At 45.3% G+C, this 25,464-nt stretch overlaps 1 protein-coding gene across 2 annotated transcripts in view; it reads right to left on the bottom strand.

Annotated features, from left to right (window-relative positions):
• The window catches only part of car (vacuolar protein sorting-associated protein 33A), a 212,888-nt gene that overhangs the window by 159,409 nt on the left and 28,015 nt on the right, over nt 1–25,464 (bottom strand). Inside the window, exons 3-5 of one of the 2 annotated variants that reach the window (XM_070533453.1) lie at nt 22,112–22,239; nt 10,233–10,320; nt 63–164 (exon numbers count right to left, since the gene is read on the bottom strand). In XM_070533453.1, the coding sequence (XP_070389554.1) occupies nt 63–164; nt 10,233–10,320; nt 22,112–22,239 (318 nt within the window). The remainder of the gene's footprint in view (nt 1–62; nt 165–10,232; nt 10,321–22,111; nt 22,240–25,464) is intronic. The other variant, XM_070533454.1, reaches the window with a different exon arrangement.

Here is a 25,464-nt window from a genome sequence, read left to right as displayed (position 1 = left end):
AGTTGTTCCAATTAGTGAGAATGAACTCTCAGTCTTGGAAATAGGCATAAAAGGGCAGTCACCTTGAAGGAGGCGTCCATCTCCATTGAAAGCACGTCGCTGTCCACAGGAAACAGTTCAAGGGCATACTCTTCAATGCCCAGCTCTCCATACACTCCACGTTCCTGTACAAAGAAGAATGTGCAGTACAGTCGAACCCACTTATAACAATATTCAAGTGCCACAAAAATTCCATTGTTATAACCGTTAATTGTTATTGCCATGTTGCATAAAAAAATCAAGACAGGGGGATGGCAGAGCTGATGTTCTCTTCCTCCATCTGGTTGCTGATTGTATTCACTCGTTTAAGCATGTGTATGCATCTTTTGGCAGAGCGCGCACGTGGATTTCTGCCAAACGACGTGCTAAGCACGCCCATGGCGCTCTTTTCAGCACACGCGCAAGGATTTGTGCCAAACCACTTGTTAAGCATGCACATGCATCTTTTGGTAGACGCGCACGTTGTTTTGTGCCAAACCACAGGTTGAGCATGCACATGCTGCTTTTGGCAGAGCGCGCACGTGGATTTCTGCCAAACGACGTGCCAAGCACGCCCACGCTGCTCTTTTCAGCGCACGCGCATGGATTTGTGCTAAACCACATGTTAACTGCTTCCTGGGCGCTCTGATCGCGTGCAACAAGCCGCGGCTGTTGGCGTTAAAGAATGGCACCGCTACATCAACTGCAAAGAGGGGTCACGAGTGGCAAGCGATATGTGAGCACCGCCGAGGCATTGGTTTGGGGGCCCCAAAAGGGGCCTTTTAAATATGTGAGAAGGTTGCCGTGGCAGCCTGTCAGCTTGAGACATCCAGAAGAAACGTTACGCTGAGGTGAGATCGCCACAAGCATCTCGCCATGTACTTCTCACTGGCTTGCACGAGAAAACCCTATGTCCGTCAGCCTTGCATGCTTTACGCGAAGCTTGCAGACAACCTTCTCCAAGGCATCCAAGTGCTCCACGTAGTGCAGCGAAAGGTGGCTCGCGAAAATGGCGCCCCGGAGGGACTGAATCACCTGCCGGCCTCCTGTGAGGACAACGTTGAGGCAGCCTGCCGTACCACGTCATCGTTGGCAATGTCATCATCGCTATCTGATGCAAGCATATTCGCGACAATCGCTTCATCGGTTAGAAGCACTTAGTTTTAAAATCTATAGCCATGCACCTTCTTTTCACTGACAATGTTGTGCATTGCTGATGATCAGCAGGCGCATCAGCCATCTTCCTTTCCAGCGGCAAGTCAAACCAACTGTTGGTAAAACGAGGCTGAGAAACCACGTGGCCAGGAACGATTTCAATGCAACCAACAAAGACGAACGCGAGTGATTAAGCTGTTTGCAAAACTGTGCTGAATGAGGAGCCAGTGAGCAACATGCGAGAAGCGCAGTCACATGATAAAGAACCAACTGGCGCGGTCTATTTGTGTTTCGGAGGGTGGGGCGGCTTATTGCTATGAGTGCAGCCCGTTTGTGCTCGGAGGGTTGGAAGGGCGATAGGAGAGGCACGCGGAAATGGCTGGAAAATGAGTGCGCAGCGGCTGTTGAAGCAGCGGCCCATCATGCAGCAGCTTGAATTTCTCGTCTTCTTTTTAAGGATTTCACATTTTGCTACCTTTCAACTGGACACCCAGCAGTCAGACTTCGTTGCTATAACCGATAATGTGGCATCAGAGCATTGTAGCAAGCGGGTTATTTTACCATGGAAAAAATACAAAAGTTGACAGTGCAGCAGCTTCTCATTGTTATAACCGATATGTTGCTAAAACCGGTATCGTTATAAGTGGGTTCGACTGTACATACCGAATCCACCACTGTAGAACACTATTTTTCATACAACCGGTCACTATCTCTCTACCAAACCTGCTGTTTTGACGGCCATGTGACTGAAAACAATGCCTGGCTATGTAGATAGTCCTTCAAAGTACTGTCCATGTCATGGAGATGTGAAACTGGACATATGGCTTCAAAGCATCAAAAGCACACTGATGTGGAGTATCCCTGCTTGTTAAGCAAAACAGGACAAGAGTCAGAACACACTTACACCAGAACTTCTAACAACTAATTTGTTTCAGGAGAAAACACGCAACATGAAAATGCTAGCACAAAGAATGTTCACTAGCAGAAACCCATGTGACAGAAGCACATACTAATGAAGATACACTACACAGCCAGGCAACAGTCGCTGTCGAATGGACTTTGAACTCTTGACAATGGATGCACATGCCATCTGTGATCAACAAAAGAAACGAAGGAGAAGCTCGAAGGTAAATTATTTGAAAAGCAGCACGAAGACGGGGAAATCAGGAAAGTTCAAAGTGCGGAATATGTTTCTGTGATGAAAGCATTCAACTAAGAGTAAGCACTGCAATTGAACAGCTGTCCTCCAGTGACCACTGTTTTGTAATTCCCTCTCTATGAATGAATCCTTCGCCATTCCCGTGATGAAATACTATACAGCTATGCATTAATTGATGAGCTTCCACATTCCAAAGCAGCTGCTTGACTACAGTGAAGTGCTGAGGATTAAGTCTTATTTTAAGGACAACTTTGGTGATACTCTCACCATGTCACAAAAGTGGTTGTTTTTGAACTGCCTGTACACTTAAATATGCATAAGAACATACAATATCTTAAATGAGTAGGAAACAGTAAATGGGCAGTAATCTGCCCCTTCTCACATCACTGCTGACGCTTGGACACATCGGGAAAGAAGAGTGCTAGTGGCGACATCTTCAGACAGCCTGTTGAACTTGTGGGGGTCTGCTCTGCGTGAGGCTAGGACTGAAGGCAAGCTCTCACACACAGTGATACCGTGGTACTCCTCAAGCCATAGTGCATGTAATCGCAGGTACTCTGGGTTCGGGCAAATAATGCAACCAGCAGCGTCAACTTTAACAATGTTTATTGCTACAAGCAATAAGTAACACTTGCAGAGGGATGTCCACTCTGTAATAAAGACTAAATGGGCTTGCCTCATTGCGTGCAATAGTCAGCCAAACAGCAGGTATGCCTACTCCAGGTTCTAGGCAGGTGCACAACAGAGAGGGAGAGTCTCCCTTGGTGATGCTGTTTTATACCTTTTTATGTTTGCGAGGGGAATGTCCTCCTGTGCATCAGATACCTTTCCCGCAAGTTGGGGAGGGGGGACAATCAAGAGAGGGAAAACCGGAAGAGGGCATAGTGTGCCTTTTCCATGTGTATGCCAGCTCTCGATGCGTCAGCAACGTGCGAATACGACGATGTGAGTACGTGGAAGAGACCCGTGTGCTCCCCACACCCTACAGTAAGTTATGTTCTTGCGCAGCATAGCTCCTCTTGGTAGAAAAACTTAAGAAAAAGGTTTGTAACAAGAATGTTGCATTACAGCCAAAGCCTTTATCCAGGCAGATAAATTGCAACAAGAGTTGTGAGAAATATGCTCCACATTTACTTACCTGCATCATCTGCTGCAGGTTGCACAGGATGTTTGTCAATCAAAAATGAACCATGCAAGTATTATCCAAGTGTGAAAAAGATGAAGATTTTTATGGAACAAATTTAATATATTATAAGGAAAATAACGAATGTGAGCGCAGAGTCAACAGCATCGGCAGCATCAAGCGGGCAGCAGAGACTCGCACTAGGGGACTGTGCTCGGTGCATCCTAGAACCGGCTGTTGTTACGAACCTCAAAAAATCTACTTTATAAGAGGTGGAGCCATGCAGGGTAACGTTCCACTCTACCATCCTGGAATTCCGTTCTCGGACACTGCCCTCTGCCATGCTGGACACCGACCAGCAGACTCTTCCATCACCACCCATCCTTTGCGCTGGGAACATTCACCAGCGGGAGCCTCCCATCTTTAGTGGAACCAACAACAACAACGTTGAAGAGTGGCTGTTGTCCTACGAATGGGTGAGCGTTTACAACAAATGGAATGACTCAGACAAGCTGGCTTATGTATCATTCTACCTTGCGTGCATGGCCAGTCTCTGGTTCAGAAATCATGAGAGGGATATCTGAACGTGGTCGGCATTCAACACATCGATTACAGAAGTATTTGACCAACCCACCATCAGTAAACTACAAGCCGAGCAGCGTTTGCGTACATGCGCACAGGACATGAGTGAGACATTCACCAGCTATATGGAAGACATTCTCGATTTGTGCAGGTGCGCGAATGCAGCCATGATGGAAGCGAAAAAGATCAAGCATGTCATGAAGGGAATCGATGATGATGCATTCCAGATGCTTGTGGCCAAGGACCCGCACACTGTTGGCGATGTTATCAGCTTGTGCCAGAGCTATGATGAATTACATAAGCAGCGAGTTCTGACAAGGTGACATCCCATACCAAATGTGGCATCACTCTGCAGCCTGACCACTGGCCGCGAACAAGCCTCCGAGGTAACCTAAATCAAGGATTTCATCCGCGAAGAAGTCCCACGACAGCTATCTCTGGTCTCCGTCACTCAGGAGTCTGCCAGCACTTTGCCGTCTCATCTCCGTAATGTGATCCATGAAGAGGTTGCGGAAGCGCTGCCTGCTGTTCACCAGCAGGATGCCATGGCTACACCGGTCACTTAGGCTACGGTTGCTGCAATGGTCCCTCGCAGTGTGCTCGCACGTCGCTTCCAGCAGCCTGTGCACTGCCCTCGCCCTCCCGTCCCCTGGGCCACCACCACCACAACCCTTTTACCCTCTTTACGGCTGTCATCCTTCGCACACAATCAACACCATTCTGCCCTACTTTCTAGAGCCATCCCAATGCCTGCCGATCTTGGAAGACGCCGGACACGCCGAAGAATGTCGCCAGCTGGCCCACCGATTCACCTCGGACGACCAGAACCGTCAAAAAGCCGTTCATGAAGCCCAGAACTCAACTCCCACTTTTCTCCCGGGCACCCTCGTCTGGTTGTTAGTGCCACACCGCACGCCTGGGTTCGCGTCAAAACTCCTTCCAAAGTACGACGGGCCATACCGCGTTTTCAAAAGAATGTCACCTGTTGATTACCTGGTTGAGCCACTAATGCTGCTGTTCGACATGCGACGTCGTAACGGCGAAGTCGTTGACGTTCAGCGTCTCAAACCTTATCACCATTCTACCGTCCTTCCAGAAAACTAAGTCACCAGGATGGCTCCTTTATTTCTGCGAGGCCGTGGTAAGGAAAATAACGAACATGAGCGCAGAGTAATCAGCATCGGCAGCATCAGGTGCATGGCAGAGGCTCGAGCTAGGGGACTGTGCTCAGTGCATCCTAGAACTGGCTGTCATTACAAACCTCAATAAATCTCCTTTACAATATCTCATTTTGCCCTTGTGGTAAACACACACACACACACACGTGCATGTGTGTTTGTGTTACAGAAGTGAGCACTAATTTGCAACTAGAACAATGCAAAAAATATGTATAGTAATCTAGGCAATGTATCGAAGGTACTGATACAGACATGAAGGAGTAAAAAGTTGTTTCTTAGGACTTCATTTGTTTTGATTCCTGGGACTCTGTATAGATGAGACAACTAGCCTTTTGCTTCACTATTTTGTGAGTCACTAGTTAATTTGCCTCCCTAAGCCTGTAATTTATACAACTTGATTGCTTCCGGAGCACTAGAGATGGAAATGTCAGTTTACAATGTCAAAATACTTGTCTGTGGCAATGAATGAGAAGGAGCATAACTGATAAGTCTTGCTTCTTTGTTGGTCACAACCATATGACGCCAGTGGACAATGAAATCAAGGAGATGCATGTGCTAAAGAAAGTGAATAGGAAGATGGCCGCCACTATAGCTCAATTGGTAGAGCATTGCAAGCGTAATGCAAAAGATGTGGATTTGGCTCCCACTGGCAGCAAACTGTTTTTGCACTTACTTTCATTTTCTGTTTCCTTATCAGCATGTCCACTTTCCCTTAAAAGCTTTTTTCCCCTTTCCTTGGCTTCATCACCTGTTGGCTTCATATGGTTGAGACTACCTGAGGTAAGATATAACAGTATACATACTATCAAGTTTCCTGATTTACTTACTTATCCCTCAGGAAGTCCACAATATGTTTATCTAGTTGTGGACACGAACTTTTAACAAGCAGCTGCTCTTGAAACCCATTTCAGTGTCACACGATGCAGAATCTACCCACCCAACATACATTAGCACAAGCCAAAGCCACTTACCAAACGTGTACAAATGGTCTTGCATAGGTGAACATATCAATTAGCATATCATTTAACTCTTTCACTGTTGGTTGTCTCTGGCTGTGACACACTCCCAGAGTCGGCTTGGTTTCAGGAACATCAGGGAACAAGCATAGTGACTTATTTTGTTATGATTACGATACAAATAACATAGTCAACAGAATATGCACATTTTAGTGTTTTGCAGGGGTTGCTAATAAACAAAATGGAGATAAATGAGGAACACGAGAAAAAAAAAAAAACACTGCTCTTACTATTTCTTGAGTGTGTGGTAGATCCTGAAGCATGGGTGCAGGCACAAGCCTTTGTCGCACTCGACGCACATAACACGGGTGTCTTTCCTTTTCTTTTCCCCTCAAACAGTGTTTGCACGCATGTGATGCCTCCGTTGGGTGTGGATACCTTTGGCTTCGCTTTGAGGAACCGTCTGGGGAAAGTGTCATGCTGTGAGCCTCGTCAGGTCGTCACCGCTCCATTGTCCGCCCCTCTTCCTAGCAGTATGGTCTTTCATAATTTTGTAATTGATTTATTAGTAAAAGTACATAGTATACATAAGGAGGTCCCATAGTCAAAGACTGTATCGGGACCTCCTGTTAAAGACACTTATGATGTTATACAATGTTTAAAGCAACAGTAGTACAGATGAGAGCTTAGAGTAATATCAAAGCATGTTTATAGCCCATTAGTAATAAGAACACTTGTTAACAGAATGATAATATGAAAAAGAAAAAAAAGAAAAAGATGGACAATTTCAATATGTATTTATTATGAATGATTTTAGTTCTCTTTTAAATTGGTATAAATTTTTAGCATTTTTTATTACAGGTGGTAGAGTATTCCAAAGCGATATCGAGGAAAATTCCGGAGTCTGTTTACCATAGTTAGTTTGCACTTTAGGTAGACGGAAATTATTATTGAGTGCAAATCTAGTGTGACTATGAGCTATCAGGTCACAAGGTGAGAAGCAGATTGATGGTAGTTTCTTAGACATATATTTGTAAAATAAAATCCCTAGATTACATTTGGTGAGTTCTGAAATGGTTAGGATGTTGTTTTCATGTAGTAGGGATTTTCCATTTGCAAAGCGTGAACCGCTTGTAATAATTCTTATGGACTGGTTCTGGATTACCTGGAGAGATGCCGAGTGAGTGTTATAAGTGTTACCCCAGCATAATATGCCGTAGTTATTATGAGAGTGAATGAATGAGTGGTATAGCGAGATTAATGTATTATGTGTAAAGTAGGGACGAGTTTTAATTAGAATGCGAATACTGTATGCTATTTTCTTCTTGATGTGAGAAATGTCATCTTTATGTTTCAAGCTGCAGTCAAGAGAAATTCCAAGAAAAGATGAGCATGGACTGGGAGAGATAGAGTGTGAGCCAAAAGTTAAAGAAGGGGAGGATGCCGAATGTTGTTGATGTGAGGAAAATACAACAAATTTAGTCTTGGTGGCATTAATAGATAATAGGTTAGCATTACACCAACTTAAAACATTTTCTAGATCAGTATTTAGCTTGTTAATAAGAAGTGACATGTTTTTATCAGAGGCAAATATGGTAGTATCATCAGCGTACAGAATGCACTTAGTAGACGACAAACAGTTAGGTAGGTCATCGATATAAATCAGAAACAGTAGTGGTCCTAAGATCGACCCTTGAGGGATGCCAATGTTAGTGGTTTGTTCTCTGGAATAGACATTAGACACAGACACTATCTGAACTCTGTTTGATAAGTAACTTTTTAATAGTGAGAGCGCAGGACCACAAACACCGATAGCCTCAAGCTTAGCAAAAAGAATAATGTGGTTTAAGCAGTTGAATGCCTTTGTTAGATCAATGAAAACTGAACCTGCAAATAGACCATCGTCAATTATTTTTTTTAATTGGTCAGTTATATGTATGAGTGCCAAATCTGTGGAGTATCCATTACGAAAGCCAAATTGGCATGACGAGAGAATATTAAATTTCGTGAGACATTTGGTTAGACGCAATGCGATTAATTTCTCCAGAACTTTGCCAAAAAAAGGTAAAATACAAATAGGGCGGTAGTTATGTATTAATGTGCTGTCACCTTTTTTTAGAACTGGAAGGACTTTACCGCACTTAAGCTCGTTAGGAAGCACACCAGTTTTGAATATCGAATTAGTAATATAAGACATGATATCAGAAATTAGGTGGGCAATCATATTAATGGTAGCAGGTAGAACTTCATCTATTCCAGCACTGGTGGGTTTTAGGTAACATATAACGTTATATATTTCTTCTGGCATTGTAGGGAAAAAAAAACGAGTGAGGGAGACGATTAAGTTGAGTTACTTGTGAAGGAGAGGGTGTGTCATTATCAAAAAAATTGGGGCTGAAGGTGTTGGCTATTTGGACAGGTGAGTTATACTCTGAGTTATTGTATATAATTTTTTATAGCTGTTCTGGTTTACAATTCCTGTTTAGAAAGGAGTCGACGATGTTACATTTCAACTTGCTGTTATGGCCGGCTTGTAAGATTTTTTGTTCAAGATATAATCGTTTTGCCCCTTTTAGCTGGCTGTTTATAGAGTTACATAACCTTTTATATCAGGCAATTAATTTGGTATTAAAAGGCTGGTTTTTAGTTTTTTTTGTACAGATTATCGCATTTGCGCAAAGCTGCTAAACAGAACCCTTGCATCACCCTTGCATACCCTTGCATCAGTTGATACACGACATTCAAGTGGAATTCACCAAATGTTTCACGTCTGCCATTTTCACGCCACAGTATGAAGGCATTTAGGAAGCACATGTCTATCATATAAAGAAAAAGAAATTGTCTCACTTGAGGCTCTTCCTAATGCTTCAGTGAAACTCATCATCATGTCCTTGTCAAACAATTCCATCTTCGTACTGTATTCGAGTACACATGTGGGCTTTTGCTTGTTCTCGCCTGTGACCCTATCCGCCTTGCCTATGTCTTTTGAGAGGTGCATCATGCATCGACGTTAGGACATGTACATCCCTCTTGTCATGCCATTTGAGTGCAACAAGCATCTTAGTATGTATGAAAGGAGTCCATTTCCCCTTTTTTCATCTTTTTTGAGAAATTCGGAAGCCCCTTTCTCTCGGTCCGGAGAGTTCCACATGCGTCATTTTTTTTATCTTGAATGCAGTTGAACAATGCTGGACTACTGTACCAATTATCTACAAATAGTGAACGTCCTTTCCCGAGGTAGCCTTTAAGTAGTTCTAGGACGATAGAGTCAGAAATCCCAAATCTTTGATGACAAACAGCTTAACACCAAAGTGGTGCCTCTTCAAAGGAATGTATTGCTGAAATGACAGCCGCCCTTTCCATGGCACCATAAGACTCGTCTATGCACAGGTCTTGGTGCAAAGTAGTAGGCTACTAAGCTTGCTCTCAATTGCTTCCATAAATGGGCGCACCGTTCTCAACCGATCTCTGATATCTGTGGAGGTGCTCAGGTGCAGGAGGAGCAGGAAGTGGTTCAACGAAAAAATGGTTGCAAGAAATGGTGTGCGCAACAAAGGGTTCATGCTCCAATAGCCTTACAAGGCATTCTTTCTTACCAGGCCTATCAGATGTTGAGCATGAGAAGTTTTTCACAGCTAAGGATTTATTAATTCATAGCCATAAGCTGTATTCTGATCAATTGTCTCTTGATGATATTTAATAGTATATAATAGCTAGAAATTTCACATGTGGTCACCGTCATTCTTAGTTAAATGGTTCTTCTCACGATGCACAAGTTCTTGCTTTGGGACCTTCTTCTGTATATGCAATTTTGTTATTCTTGCTTCACTACTGCCATAAATAAACTGATTCTGATTCTAAAATTAACCCCAAGTATTTCTGCTTCTTACTAAGAGCGGTTAGTTTATTAGAACAAGCATGAATATTCGGACTTACAGCAAGAAGTATTACGCAACAAAGAACCCAATTTATTTGCACTTGGTTGGGTCCTCATGCCATAAATGCTGCATCTTTCTGTGAGCACCCTTTCTCAACGTGCAGACAAGCATAAACAGGCTCACCTCCAATTGGCGGACACACGGCTGGCTCTTGCGGGGCACAAAAAACACGTGGAACTCCTTACGCTGGCTGCTTGGCTGCCGCGCTTGCCTGTGACAACGCAATATAAATAAAACAGTGAGCACCACTGAGTTATCCGTCACGTGTTTTAATAAAAAAAAAAAAAAACTCAATTACAATTTATGTTTTTTTCAAAGGAGCCCAGCAACACTTTTTTAAGGCCACCCTTTTTGGTTTATATCAGCCTGTCAAAACAATAGGAGAAAAAGGAATCATGGTAAACAATTCACAGAAATGTAAGTGTAATGCAGTAACTTCAAAATGTGAGTAAAATGAGAGTTTCTCTTTAATTAAATTTCCGCAGCTATGAATTCACATTTCACTCCCCCAATGGTGCAACCCTGAGATGCCAAATAACAGCAAAGCATTGGTGTCCCATTGTGAAAGTGGGCATGACGTGCTTGCCAAGCCCATTCAGCTTGTTAATGACATCATTTCCCTGGTTACAACGTGTTCAAAATGCCCCATCATGCTCATGTATGCTTCAAAAGAATACATCCCTGTATAACAGACACTACATCCCTGATGTTCTAAGTTATATGCATATGACAGCTCATGATGATGAAGTTGTGGACACTGATCAAGTCAAGAGTGGTGGTCACATGGATTAGCAGCATTGTCAAATGTACGCTCCTTTAGAAAAAAATTTGAGTATGCCACAAGGAAATGGGAATGAATGCTTGCTCGCTTAGTATCTGGTACTTCCTCACATTGCCAGCACTGTCGACTCACCATGACAGCCCATTTGCGCTTGAAATTCACACTGATGTAATACTTAGCAGTAAATGTAGCTTAAAGTACAGCAAAACCACATTAACTTGATCCTCATTAATTGGGGAAATTGGATAATTTGGATTAATCTTCTGGTCCTGGCAGGCATAGGCATTACTTAATGGAATCAAGCTCATGTTAATTTGGACATATTTTGTCGCACACTGGTTAAATATCCACTCGGCAAGCACGGGGCTCTGCAAATGTACAAGGCAAGAAAGAGCAAAAATGGCACTATCGTCAAACTGAAACAAAGTCCACATCACCAAAGTCATCTGTGGAACCCATATGTGAACGACGGGAATGCTGGAACATTTAGCGCCTATTGTGCCTTTATAGCCTTTATTATCGCATTTACTGCCATGCATAACACTGTGTTGGCTGCATGCCTTCATAAATATGCAGTGGTCATCCACTACCACGTCAGTAGTGACCACGGCTTTGTGCACAGCAGTTGCCACAAACAGTAAAGCTTCGCTCCTTCAGGACATGGTCCCCGTCCATAAGCACGTTGACAGCAGCAGCAGTTTCGTGCGCAGCGGTTGCAATTTTAACTTGATGCGTGCGTCAGGCGCATGCCTTCAGAAGTGCACGGTCACTGTCCATGACGCTATCAACAGTGGCCGTGGCTGTGGAAAGCAGTAGTTTTCACTATGACAAAGTGGAATGACTTCGAGCATGAGATTACAAACATGGCAGAAGCTGTCAACGACGAACACCAGCTACGTCACAATGAACGGATGATCTGTTGACGACCAGCTCAGTGGCAAAAAGATAATTGGGATGCTAGTGAAAAGCATCCCTCAGATGAAGATGTGCGCCACGACCTTGCTCCGAAGGAAGTCTCGAGGCTTGCACCACTGCAAGCATTTATCAGTCAGGAGATGACAAGAATTGCAGCTTCTGCACTGCTTTTGTACAGAGCAGAAACAGGATGTGCCAATTCATTTTGTAAATAGAAGCGTATTGACATAGTAAGCATTTGTTTATTGTTTTTTAATGCATTAGCATTAGGAGTAATTATACCGTGTGGGTGAAGCAGCGCACTGAACAAAACAAAATGGAGAGAACAGAAGAAAACACAACACTCACTGCACTCGCAACTACTTTATCCCAGAACAAATACTTCATATTCATAAACCTGCGCATCCTCAGGCGTCAAAGAGTGGTAAAACAAGATTATATACCGATGCACACCCTGGCGGCAAAGATCAGCAACATACCTAACATGGTGTGCTTTAATTGTTTCAACCTATCACCTCTATTACCAATTTATTCTACTGCTCCTCCAAGAAGGTGGCCTTACACTGGCTCCGTAGAACAGATGGTTGGCTGTTCCAACACTCTTTTGTTAACGTAAAAGGCTTCAATAGTTTCCCTGGTGAGCTGATCCTTATGGTAAGAAGGAACTCACTGAAAGGCAGCAAGCTGCCAGATTGTGAACCTTTAAGATAAAAATGATAAAAATGAATGTTTCCCCCAGTGACCTTTTGTGTTTCAAAAGTCGTGTTCACAAGCCAACCAATTTGGCTCATGTAGTATACTTTCCACAAGACAAGGCTAAACAGTATACAGTCGAATCTCATTACTACGAAACCCACATTAACGAATTTCTCAAATTTAAGAATATTTTTAAAATCCCCACCAGATTGCCTATATTTTCAATGTCAAAATATTTCAGAACTACGAATTTCAATACTGCGCATGTTTCAGAATAACGCACATAGTTTATTTTCCCCTTTATAGTCGAGGAACATCGGTATTATGAATCTGACTACAAGTAACAGCGCCAAACTTTCACGTGAAACAGAAACCGCAAATGCAGTAGCTATCATCATCACCATGTCACGGTAGCTATCGTCATCGCCATGTCGAGTGCCAACTGCTTCATCACAAACTTCACCAAGAACTTCACGACAAAGATTTGGCAATGTTTGTGCAAGATCCAATGATCAATGCAGCTAGCGATGGCACCAAGAAGAAGTGAAAGCAGTTTTCACTGCAGGTCAAATCGGATGTATTGCATAAAATCAACACAGGGAAAAAGCAAATTGACGTGTCCAGACAGCATGGCATTGCCCTATCGACTGTCACAACCATTTTGAAAGACAGAGACAAGATTATCAAGTTCCACCGGGAATCGCAACTCGACCCTACGAGGAAATGGCTGTGATTGGCAAACTTTCAAAATGTAGCCCAAGCTGTTCTCACATGGTTCAAAGATGCCAGACTGCAAAACATTCGCATGTCTGGCCCAATGCTCCAAGAAAAAGCCAGCGAATTTGCCTATGCACTTGAAGTAACTGGGTTCGAGGCGAGTTCAGGTTGGCTTTTTTGTTTCCACCAAAGGAATGGAATAACTTGTCAGGTAGTCTCGGGTGAGGAAAAGGCTGCTGACAGAGGAGGCGTGGGTTTCTGGCACAATGATGATTTCCTAGAGGTGGCTGAATCATACTCTGAAGACGATATTTTCAATGCGGACATTTATATCAGCTCCTGCCAGACCGGAAGATGCACTTCAAAGGGCAGCAGTGCAAAGGAGGGAACAAGTCACACCTTTGCGTGACAGTCCTGCTCTGCTGCAATGCAACAGGCACAAAGAAAATTAAACCGCTTGTCATCGGGAAGTATGCAAAGCCTCACTGTATGAAAAACGTCATGTCGTTACCAAACGACTACCGCACCAATGAACGAGCCTGGATGACCAGAGAACTTTTTTCCGAGTAGCTCAGCAAACTCTACAACTAAATTAGGAGGGATGACCGAAGAATTCTACTGGTTGTCGACAACTGCTCTGCTCACATTGTGAATGTTCGCTTGATGCACATTCGCTTGGAGTTTCTGCCGCCAAACAACATGTCCTTGCTGCAACCCTTAGACCAGGGCATTAAAAAGAATGCGAAAGCAGAATTTCGTAAGCGCCTTGTGCAGCGGTTGATTATCAACCTCCGCCTAAAGCCGCCGACTACAAGCATTATTCGTCAGGCAGCAGAAATGCTCACAGGAGCTTGGTGGAACTTGAAGGTGTTGACCATTAGCAACTGCTGGTGAAAAGCAGGACTTGTCAAAGTGCCTGTGCAGCTTCAAGACGACCTGGAGGTGACCGACAACAACACAGGAGACCTGTGGACTAAGGTTGTGGAACTGTTGCCCACTGTCTCTTCCTTCGATGACTACATGGAGAGCGACAGCACAGCACTAATGGCAGCGGACATGACAACCGAAAAGATTGTTTACTGCGTTCACGTCTCCAGTGATGACGACCTGAAGGAAGACGACTGTGGGTCACCGACCACAAAAGAGGAGATTGTGTCGAACATTGATGTTCTAGTGCACATGAACAAAGTCCGCACTTTCATCGCTCGGTGCAATGACATACCCAATGAGGTATTGCACAAAGTGGAAGATGCAGACGCATTTTTAATTGATCGTGCGTGCTGCATGCGCCAGAAGAACATCCCTGATTTCTTCAAATAACGCAGCTTTGAAGTGAGTGAAACATTTTTATTTAATTGATTGATGATTGGGTTTTAATGGCACAAGAGCTAGTTCTGGCCAAAGAGCATCAAACACATCATACAGTGAGTTAACAATGGTTGATGAAGTCTGGGATGTACTGTGGCTGTAAAGGGGTCCAAAATCAATCAGTGTGTAAGTGCGTAAAATACATATGTGATAGAAAGAGGGCAATGACAAGCGAGGTATTCTACGATTCTAAAAATACTTTGCAGTGTGATGATATATATATATATATATATATATATATATATATATATATATATATATATATATATATATCTATTACTATTAACTATTAACATACTTCGTCGTAACATACTTCGAGTAACATACTTCGCACTATTAACATACTTCGTCGTTTTCATTTGTACATGGCCATCATCATCTTCCCTCTTCTTCGACTTCTTCGCGCGTGAGCGGCGGGCGTTGCCTTTTTTGGAATAAACAGCGCTGGACAACTTGATCGGTCTCGGTATTATAAAGTGGTGGAGGTACGTCAAGATCTCGACGTCCTCTCTCGATACCGGTGCCGCCGTTTCTGTTCTTCGAAGTGATCTGTGTTCGCGGCTCCGTAAAGTAAAAACGCCTTATCTTGGACCTATTTTGCGTGGTGCGAATAATGCATTCATTCACCCTGACGGACAGTGTACTGCTCGTGTTCTCATCGACGGCATACGCCACCACATCGAGTTTATCATCCTTCCAACGTGTATCCATGAACTTATACTGGGTTGGGACTTCCTACATTCTGCTTCAGCCGTCATTTCATGTAGAGAGGAAGTTGTCCACATCACGGATACAGAGCTTGAACCTGTTGCGGACTCTTCACTTTCATGCGTGAACTTGACCATCGCTGCCGACTACGTCCTGCGTCCTGGTCACGAAGACAATGTAGCAGATCGCCGATGTAGCATCCAGTCAGATCGCCGACGGAGACGCCCTAGTCGCCCCTTCTTCCCGCTGTACTTCTCGCGGAATTCTCATTGCCACCTGTCTCGTCCGGTTTTCACGCGGCCGCGCCCTTCTGTCTGCTTGCAACACGACCGCAGATCCTGTGATGCTGCCCAAAGGGATGACTGTGGCAACCCTCGCCGACACTCAACCTATCTCTCTAGTCGCGCTTTGCCCTTCTTCATCGCCAGCCCCAACCTCAGGTTTGGATGATTCTTTGCCTCCTCCAGCCGTTCTTGGTTCTGACCTAACAGCCGCGCAGTCCGAAGCCCTAATGGTGGTCTTGGCAAAACACAAAGCCTGTTTCGATAGCTGTTCCCCTGTGTTGGGCCAAACTCCTGCGGCTACACACCGCATCGAAACCGATGGTTCCGCTATTATACGACGACGCCCCTATCGTGTATCGCCGTCCGAACGAAAGGTCATTGAACAACAGGTTGCTGACATGCTTGCGCGGAAGATAACACGACCTTCATCTAGCCCAAGGGCGTCTCCCGTGGTCCTGGTAAAGAAAAAAGATGGCTCAGTTCGCTTTTGCGTGGATTATCGAGCGCTCAATAAGATCACACGCAAGGCCGTATATCCAATACCTCGAATTGACGACGCTTTGGACACACTACAAGGGGCGGAGTATTTCTCCAGCCTTGATCTTCGGTCAGGATATTGGCAAATTCCGATGAACGAGACTGACAAAGAAAAGACCGCATTCGCTACACCGGATGGCCTTTATGAATTTAACGTCATGCCTTTTGGCCTTTGTAATGCTCCTGCCACATTTGAGTGCATGATAGACAACGTCCTTCGTGGTCTAAAATGGAAGACATGCCTCTGTTATCTGGACGATATTGTCATCTTTTCGTCTGACTTCAGCCAACATCTTCATCGATTAGACGAAGTTCTCAAGTGCCTTGCGAATGCTCGTCTCCAAATCAATACAAAAAAATGCAAATTTGCAAGCAAAACAATAAAAGTATTGGGTCACGTCGTCTCAAAAGCTGGCATCCAGCCTGACCCCGAAAAGATTAGTGCCGTTCTTCAGTTTCCTCGCCCCCAGCAACAGAAAGATCTACGTAGTTTCCTCGGCTTGGCATCATATTTTCGTAGATTTATACGCAACTTCGCAGCAATGGCAGCTCCTCTACACAAGCTACTGGTTACCGGTGCCTCTTTCACGTGGACTAGCGACTGCGAGTCGGCTTTTCAAGCTCTTAAGCGGCATCTTACTTCAGGACCAGTGCTTCGCCACTTCGATAATCGTGCCCCCACCATACTCCATACTGACGCAAGCGCACAAGGTATTGGCGCAGTACTTCTGCAACGTAATACAGAATCTAAAGAGCAAGTCATAGCATATGCCAGCCGAACACTTTCTCCAGCTGAGCGGAACTACACCAAGAGTGCCTGGCTATCGTTTGGTCAATTCAGAAATTTTGCCCATACCTTTACGGCCGCCACTTCACCATCGCCACCGACCATCATGCTCCGTGTTGGCTGTCATCAATGAAAAACATGTCAGGATGCTTAGGACGCTGGATACTGCGCTTGCAGGAATATGACTTCACTATAACATACAAGTCTGGAAAACGCCATCATGATGCAGACGCATTGTCTCGCTGCCCACTCTCACTCTCTCCCGGTAACGCGCCGTCGTCTTCCCAACCACGTCGTTCCGATGCTACGCTTGCCTCCCACCAGCTCTCGATAACGCCCCTGGACCAAGTTAAGCTTTCATCACGCTCTGATTTCGTCTCGCTTCAGCGGGTCGACTCCTACTGTCGAGCTCTCATGGATCACCTTAGTGGGTTCACCGAACCACCCAACAGCCGCTTGCGATGCCAACTTCGACAATTCCACCTTCAAGGTGGCGTGCTACACCGCTGCGTTTACCACCAAACAGGTCACCGGTGGGTCCCAGTTCTACCTCGCTGCCTTCGCTTGCGGGTATTAGAGGCACTTCACGACAATGTATCGGCTGGCCACTTAGGCTTCCACAAGACTTACAACCGCATAAAGACCCGCTGCTTCTGGCCTGGCCTATCCACAACGGTGGCCAAATACATTGCCTCTTGTGCGTCATGTCAGCACCGCAAACGCTCGACATCCCCTCCTGCCGGTTTACTACAACCTCTCCCTTGCCCGGACGAACCTTTTGAATTTGTTGGCATTGATTTATATGGTCCCTTGCCGTTGACACCCTCCAGTCACCATTGGATTGTCACTTCGGTCGACCATTTAACAAGATATGCCGAGACTGCCCCTCTGCGATCCGGCACCGCTTCTGAGGTCGCCGACTTTTTCTTGCGCGCCATCGTCTTTCGCCACGAGGCTCCTCGCATTCTTCTCAGTGACCCTGGCAAGGCGTTCATCTCACAAGTTCTCGAGGAAGTTCTTCGAGCCACTAATACCGTCCACAAATCTACTTCTACTTACCATCCGCAAACCAATGGCCTTACTGAGCGCTTCCACCGTACGCTGTCTGACATGATTGCCATGTACATCCGTCCTGACCACACTGACTGGGATAAAATTCTTCCTTTTGTGACATTCGCATATAATACTGCTATTCAACGGACTACCGGCTACAGCCCTTTCTTCCTTGTGTATGGACGATCTCCTTCCACCATATTCGACAGAGAACTATTTTTCGCACCTTCTTCGCCTAACGCGTGGCTTCCAGAAGATTTTGCTGCCCGAGTTGCACATTGCCGTCAAATCGCCCGGCAAAGCACAGAAGCTACCCAAGCTGAGCGCAAGCGTTACTGCGACAACAAAAGCCGTGACCTACGTTTTCACCCAGGAGACCAAGTCCTGCTTTGGACTCCAGTCCGCACCCCAGGCCTCTGTGAGAAGTTCCTTCCACGCTACATTAGTTCATACACCGTTGTGCAGCAAACATCTGCAGTGAACTATCTCGTCCGCCCAGTACACTCCGTCACTGACCGGCGCCGCCGGAATGCCGAAATTGTTCACGTGTCGCGGATGAAGCCCTTCACTCCCCGTTTAGATAATCTCTAATCTGCGGCCAGGCTGGCCGCTTCCATGACGGGGGGAAGTTAGTGTAAGCACTATTAACGTACTTCGTCGTTTTCATTTGTACATAGCCATCATCATCTTCCCTCTTCTTCGACTTCTTCGCGCGTGAGCGGCGGGCGTTGCCTTTTTTGGAATAAACAGCGCTGGACAACTTGATCGGTCTCGGTATTATAATATATATATATATATAAGTATAAAAATAGTAGTAAAGCCTTTCCCGGGTCTGGGAAAGAACCGGGAGGCACATGCTCTAATACTATTATTGCAACAGAAATCTCTGATAAGAGGCTGCACTATGGATCATTTGGGTGGATAACCTGCAGCATACTTGCATCCTTTAAAAAAGCTGATGTTGATTTAAAATCAAAGAGTGGGCTGTTGCTAAAAAACATTGCTGGATGTAATGGGACTTGTTGATGGTGAAATAAACGGGAGTGTTTTTTCCTAAGAGCCTCTAATTCACCACATTCCAGCAACACATGCAGGACCGTCAGCCACATTTACTACAGGTAGGTGGCTCATCACCAGTCAGCAAGTACAAGTGTGTACCATATGTGTGGCCAATTCTCAGTCGGCATATGGTAACCTCGGTTCGTCTTATTTTTTATATGGGTGGCCAGTTCCCTAACCGTGGTTTTGTGATGTGCAGCTTATTGGACACCGGCTGTTAATGTTTGTCTCCAGCCATGTCACTGCAGCTTCGCGGTCGACAGGCAGCATTTCCCCACTTACAGCCCTGCCAACGATGTCGTGGCACTCCTTGAAATTCTGCAGCCAGCCGATATTTGCCACAAAATCATCGTGCCCCACGATGCACACAAAGTCCCTCGCTTTGCGCTGCAACAGTGCCCCACTCACAGGAGTGGCGCTTGCTCTTGCGTCCAAAAACCACTTGAAGTCCGCCTTTTCTATAGCTTCAAAAGCAGGGGCTCGCAGCTTCTTTGCTGCTCAACATCGTAAACGGCGTGCTCAATGCTATGCCAAAATCTTTGGCCACATTTATCTTCTTCACACTGGGCTCAACGGCTTTCAGCATAGCCACCTTCTGCTCGATTGATATCATTTGCGCTTCCGTTTGCCGTTGCCGTCGTCCATCTCCTTTATGGTGGTGGGAACTGGCACGAATGAACCGACAGAAACAAAATTATCCTTGACGCGCACACAGACGACAAGCAACAACAAAACCCCAGTTGGCGCCGCCCCCCGCACACAGCAGAAGAGCAGGCGGGTCCACCAGTAAATGCTCTTTGTGGAAAAAAAAGAAAGATTGCCATGATTACGCTACTTCCTAATGCGAAAGTTGAGTGCAGCTCTTGAGCTGTTTCTGCTTTTCGTTATATTGAGGCAAAGAATTTGTGCAAGACATGTACCTACAGTTACAGACAACTTTTTGTTCTTCACACATATTCCTTCTTCAAGAAACACTCCATTCCCAGTTCTTGATTGTCATGAAGGAAGCTGTGTGGTCGAAGAAACAGATGGATACATGCTCAACTTGCTGCACCAATGCCTGGTTCAGCATAGCACACCTCTGGATTCTGGCGGCAAGGGCACTGGGCCTCTGCTCGGGCAGCTCGTTTAGCAGCAGCGGCAGACGAAAGACTTCCATTGGTTGCCTCGCTCATGGCTCCGAAAGAACTGGCTGTGAATAAGCTATTTATGTAGGCAGGCAGATTATTTATAATATAAACCGTCTGTGAGCCTCAGACAATCCATCTTGTGCGGACCACTTCGCATCAGCCGCTACAAGCATAGCTTGGTGCAAATGCCTCATTAATCGGGAGGTCGCGGGAGGCAGCGCGTAGGCGCATAGGAACTTATGCGCCAAAGGGATGGCAACGACTGACTGACGCCACTGACGCTGCTAGTGAGTCAAGTGAAGGTGGCTCTGCGTTTCGGCTTGGGAAGCGCGCACCGAGATCCACTGATACGGAGCCACCACTTTCACAACCGGAGAAAACCATGTGTTATTGCGCAGTCACCACCATGGAGGAGAGAGGGGGAGAAGAGGTACACGCAGTGGCGAACGGTGGCTGTGCATTTCGGCTAGGGCAGCAGCACATCCTCAAGATCAGCTGCCACTGAGCCGGTGCTCTGATTGCTGCTGCACAGGGCTGGCATTGGAGGAGGAGCGCAAGGCTCGAGCCGTTCTCGGGAGAGGGTGCCAGGAGCGTGCGCAGCTTGAGCAGTGCGCTGACCCCGGCTACAGAGCTGGTTACGGTGTGAGTCGACGGCGCCGCGAAAGGCAAGAATGGGCGCCAAAGAGCTGCGGTCTAAAAAAGGTTTGTTATACCCATTGCGAGGAAATTTGGCTTTGTTAAAATGAGGTTTTCAATACATGGGCATCTATTGGAATTTCAAGGGGAATCACGATTGCTTCATTATATCCATTAGCTCGTTATATCCCATTTCATTGTAAAGGGGTTTTACTGTATATACTCTGTTTTCATGCATTAGTTGCTCAGGAAATGCATTTCTGCTTTCATGACCTAAAGCTATATTTACTACACTCTAGGCAGTCGCAGCAGCAGAGGAGTGCTTATCAGGAATATCAGTAAAAATATTATTGTAGTCAGGGGCGGATTATCCAGGGTTCAAGGGGTCAAAATGAACCGGGCCCTCTGGGCTTAGGGGGCCCGCCTAATGCCTAAGGCTTCAATCAATGATGACTGACAGCCGCCTCAGCGATTTGTCATTGCTGTGCGTGGAGATGGAGATTCTTAGGAGGGTCAATGTTGATTTCATCAACAAACTGTACCAGCAAAAGGCACGAAAATGCCTGTACATATCTTTCTTTCTTTTCTTAAAAGATGAATGAAAAGAGAAAACATGTCAATACCTATACATGCCCAATTTCAACGTTGAATTTCCGCGAAACGCATAACCTATTTTTACACTTTCCTGGAGTAGGAATTTTTTGTTAAATGTAAATTCCACAATTTAATACCAGAAAATGCATCTGCAATATGAATGTGTTTCCTGCTCTTATAAAAGCGGATATTGCCTGCAAGGATGTGAATTTATTACCTGTTTAAAAGTGAACGATCTGTGCATAAATGAAAATGTGTATCATTGTTTATTCGAGTGTTATTAAAAACATTGACTCTTCTTTCAGCATGAACCAACTAGCCCGACAAATCTTAATGCTGTCTATGTCTGTTCGCCTCTTAATGTAGTTAAATTCCCATGACAATCTCTCCACGTGCTCTACGACAAAGTAGATGCCCAGGCAATGTTCATAACACTCTGGAGATCATTCAAGTAAATACGGCATGTGTTTTTTGAAGCGAATTTTAGAAAGCGTCAAGTCTCAAGAATGATGAGAGGGTAAGGCGGGAGGGGGCAAGGGAGGGGTCCCCCTTGTTTTTTTGAACCGGGCCCTCAGCGCTGTTCATCCAGCCCTGATCGTAGTAAATTGCCTTAGTTCTATGAAGCTCAGCATTGAACCTCTCATCAAGTCCATTAAATTTCTTCAACACAGCAGGACATCCTATCTGTAGGAAAGTGTGGTGTGTAAAAAATGTCGTAGACACACAGTGCCACTTACTCGAGCACTTGCTCTGCAATGATGTCCATTAGGGTGAGCCGTGGCCGCACCATGTAGATCACATGTTGGGCTGTAGTGCTCATGGGACGCTGAGTTGACAAGTGGAACATCTGGGTCACCTGGTGGTCCTGCACAAACAGCCAACAGAGTTGGGAAGTCTGCTACCGACACTAAAATCTTGGCCTTCTAGGCTTTGACGCTTTCAACGCTAAAGAATGTGAAGTGCACGCCAAACTTAGTCCTGTTCAATTAATGTAACACAATGTTTGCATATAACTCTTCACTTTACCCTTATATTGAAGCTGCCAGCTCCACAATCACAGTATAGGGCTTCAATTCCTTGAACATACAACAAATAATTACACTATCCTTTACTGTGGTCAATTAAATACATGTGCCAAAAGGAGTGCAGATGCATGTTAAGCAGGGTGCCAGCTTAGATAATGAAAATTGGAGATAGTGGTCATGCAGTATCACGAACCACTGATGTGAAAGTCAGTCAACCGAGTGCTCACAAGCCACACCATGATCACATTGGCAAAAGTGGAGTGCATCAGGTACTTGGCAATAGCAAATTAGAAGGAAAGAATGGCACTCCACATTATTGCAACCCTCACATTATCGCAAGCCTCACGTTGAAGCATGCACCTGTTCTGACAAGCAAGCTGCATGCGTCTCTTACCATCCTGCTCATAGGAATGTCAAAGTTCATCGGTGTCTGATCAGCATTTCCATTATGTGAGCAGATAAACTTTATGTCCCGCAGCAGGCGTATAAGTCAAGTTAAGGCCCATCACACACATAACCAAGGCCGCCAGAAAAGTGAACCACAGACACGCTAATTTGGCACTACGCCCGACTATGACTGACCACTATGCGGATCAAATGCTGGCCGCCACTTCACACTCTCCCGTACGCCGCACCTGGCTGCGCATCCCACATGCACAGGATGTGTGGCGGGATGCTAATTGGATGTGCAGCAGGATGTTACTATTACGTGAGCGTAAAGTATGTAAACTGCGTATGCTGCAGAGAGCCAGCTGTGTTTTTTCTCTCTCTAATCTGCAAAGCGCCTTTATGCCAACAGTAGCAGAAAGGTTGCATTAAGCATAAGTGCAATTGCTTTAAACCCATGTGTGAGAGTCAAAGATTGTAGTCTCTCCGAAAAACTTCGGCATGGCCATTCGATCATGGGACTGCACAGTAGCAAACTTGGGGGTACGTTCATTATGTGAGCAAAACTAAATTAAAATTTTTCACGACTAATTTGGGGGTGCATTCATTACGTGAGCAAGTCCATTACGTGAGTAAACACGGTATTTGTGCGTGCAAGCATGCATGGGGCGACACTGAGGAGAATCCTGGGCCGACCATAGAGGACATGTTTCAAATGCTTTTAGAAGGGCAGCAGGCTATCAAGGCAAACATTGCTGACCTGAAAGCTCAACTTCAGATAACGGAAAGCACAGTGACCAACCTTGGTGGACGTTTAAATGACATCGAAACAAAGGTAAATGTCACAGCTTGTCACCCATTCGCCATTGGCCCGAAGTCGTCGACGGGGTATACAAGCCGGTTGGTCGTTCTGTACTCAAACGAAAACAGCGAATGCGTCAGAGTCGAAAGATAGAAGAACAAATACTTATACTAGAATGACAACGACACACAATTTGAACGACACACACACAAAAAAAAGAACACTAACACACATGCACTTAATCGAGATCAATGATGAATACAAAAGAAATATAAGGAAAAGTTAACAGTAAATATAGAAATTAACACTACATAAACACCCTTAATGGCGGTCAATTAAACAGAGTTCAAAAGAAAACAAATAATGGCATATGTATGGCCGGGCAGCAGCAGCAAGTTTATAAAGTGTGGAGTGGAAGGCAGAGCTTTCCCGAACAATGCTGGCAAGTCAATCTCGTTGCGGTGGATGCGATTGGTGGGCTGAATTTCCTGGCTAAGTCTGACATCTTCTCTAGTGCAGGTTGAGCTAACTTTAGGGGAACTACCGTGAGATTCATTGCAGACATTGGTTTGTCGTCTCTTATGCCAACCAGTAACTCGCAGTTCAGACGCAGCTTGGCGGCCCCGGGTGATACTGGACGGTACTAGCTCCTTGACGTTTCTCAGCAGATTGTAGGCTCAGCTTCTAGACTGCCTAGCTCGGTCTAAAACCTGCATTTAGATAACTTATCCTTTCCCTAGTTCCCTATGTTGGGGAACAGCAGATATTGGTGACAATCCAATCAAGTTCACCTAATTGGATCCTGGCTCCTCCCAAGGTCTTGGCCGCACCCCTTTTTATTAGGGGCGAGGGAACAGGTGATTCCCTCCTGCATTTAGAGGTAGCGCACTCGTATTGCACCACACACGCCCACCCTTGAGTCCGTGGCGGGCCTCTATTGTTGGTTCACAAACACAGGAGAAACGATGGCGGCAGGCTATATGGCGCTGTCGGCACACATACACTGTCAGCCATTCATGGACACAGGATTGCACAGACACACCACATATTTTGGAGTATACGAACCCCCACCTTGTTAGTAAGCTTCTCAATGCACATGCGGGGCAGAGAATACACAGGGGTTCCTACAAAGAGCTATCAGGGCATCACGGTCGCACCAACGACAAAAAGACAGTAATCTCTAAACCTGCCTTCGACTTCTTTCGGCCGCCTGCCCGAATGGCCAGCAATACCCATCTTGCTCACCGGTCCCTATTTCCACGACCTTTTGGTGGCCGTTGATCGGTGCTTCGCCGAATCAAATAATGCCACACTATGACAACTGCCCCCCAGTTTCAGAATATTATAAAATAATATTCGCTTTTACAAGTGGCATTTTTGATAAAAAAAGAAGGAGAAACACCGTTCCATGTATAAAAAACCCTGTACACACAATATACAAGGTGTACTATACCAAAAAAAGTTAATCGAACAGAAAACTACATGCCTATATATACAACGCAAAAATCTCCAACTGCAGAATAACCCCATATTCGGCTCAAATAACCAGCTCCCACATTCTTGCTTCCCTTACTGTGGGTGACCGTGAACTGATACTCCAGAAGTAGGAAACTCCATCGAAGTACCCGGCCATTCAGTTGTTTCGCCTGTCAGATGTAGCTTTCAGCTGGCATAAGGTATGGGGTGGAGGTGGAGTTTGTTCTCGTGGGTTTTGCATGAGCACTGCTTCCAGACTCATGTCCGATGCGTCTGCACGGAAGACAAAGGGCTGGTTTAAATTCAGGAGTTGCAGTATCGGGTCTTTGGAGATCTGGCGTTTGAGTTCCCGAAACGCTTCTTCATATGCTGGTGTCCATTTGACTGAGTTGCTTTCTCC

This window comes from Dermacentor albipictus, chromosome 2 (assembly GCF_038994185.2).
Source record: "Dermacentor albipictus isolate Rhodes 1998 colony chromosome 2, USDA_Dalb.pri_finalv2, whole genome shotgun sequence".
Taxonomy (NCBI): Eukaryota; Metazoa; Arthropoda; class Arachnida; order Ixodida; family Ixodidae; genus Dermacentor; species Dermacentor albipictus.
The sequence above is the reverse complement of the archived record's forward strand: the minus strand, read 5'-3'. Positions and strand labels throughout refer to the sequence as shown.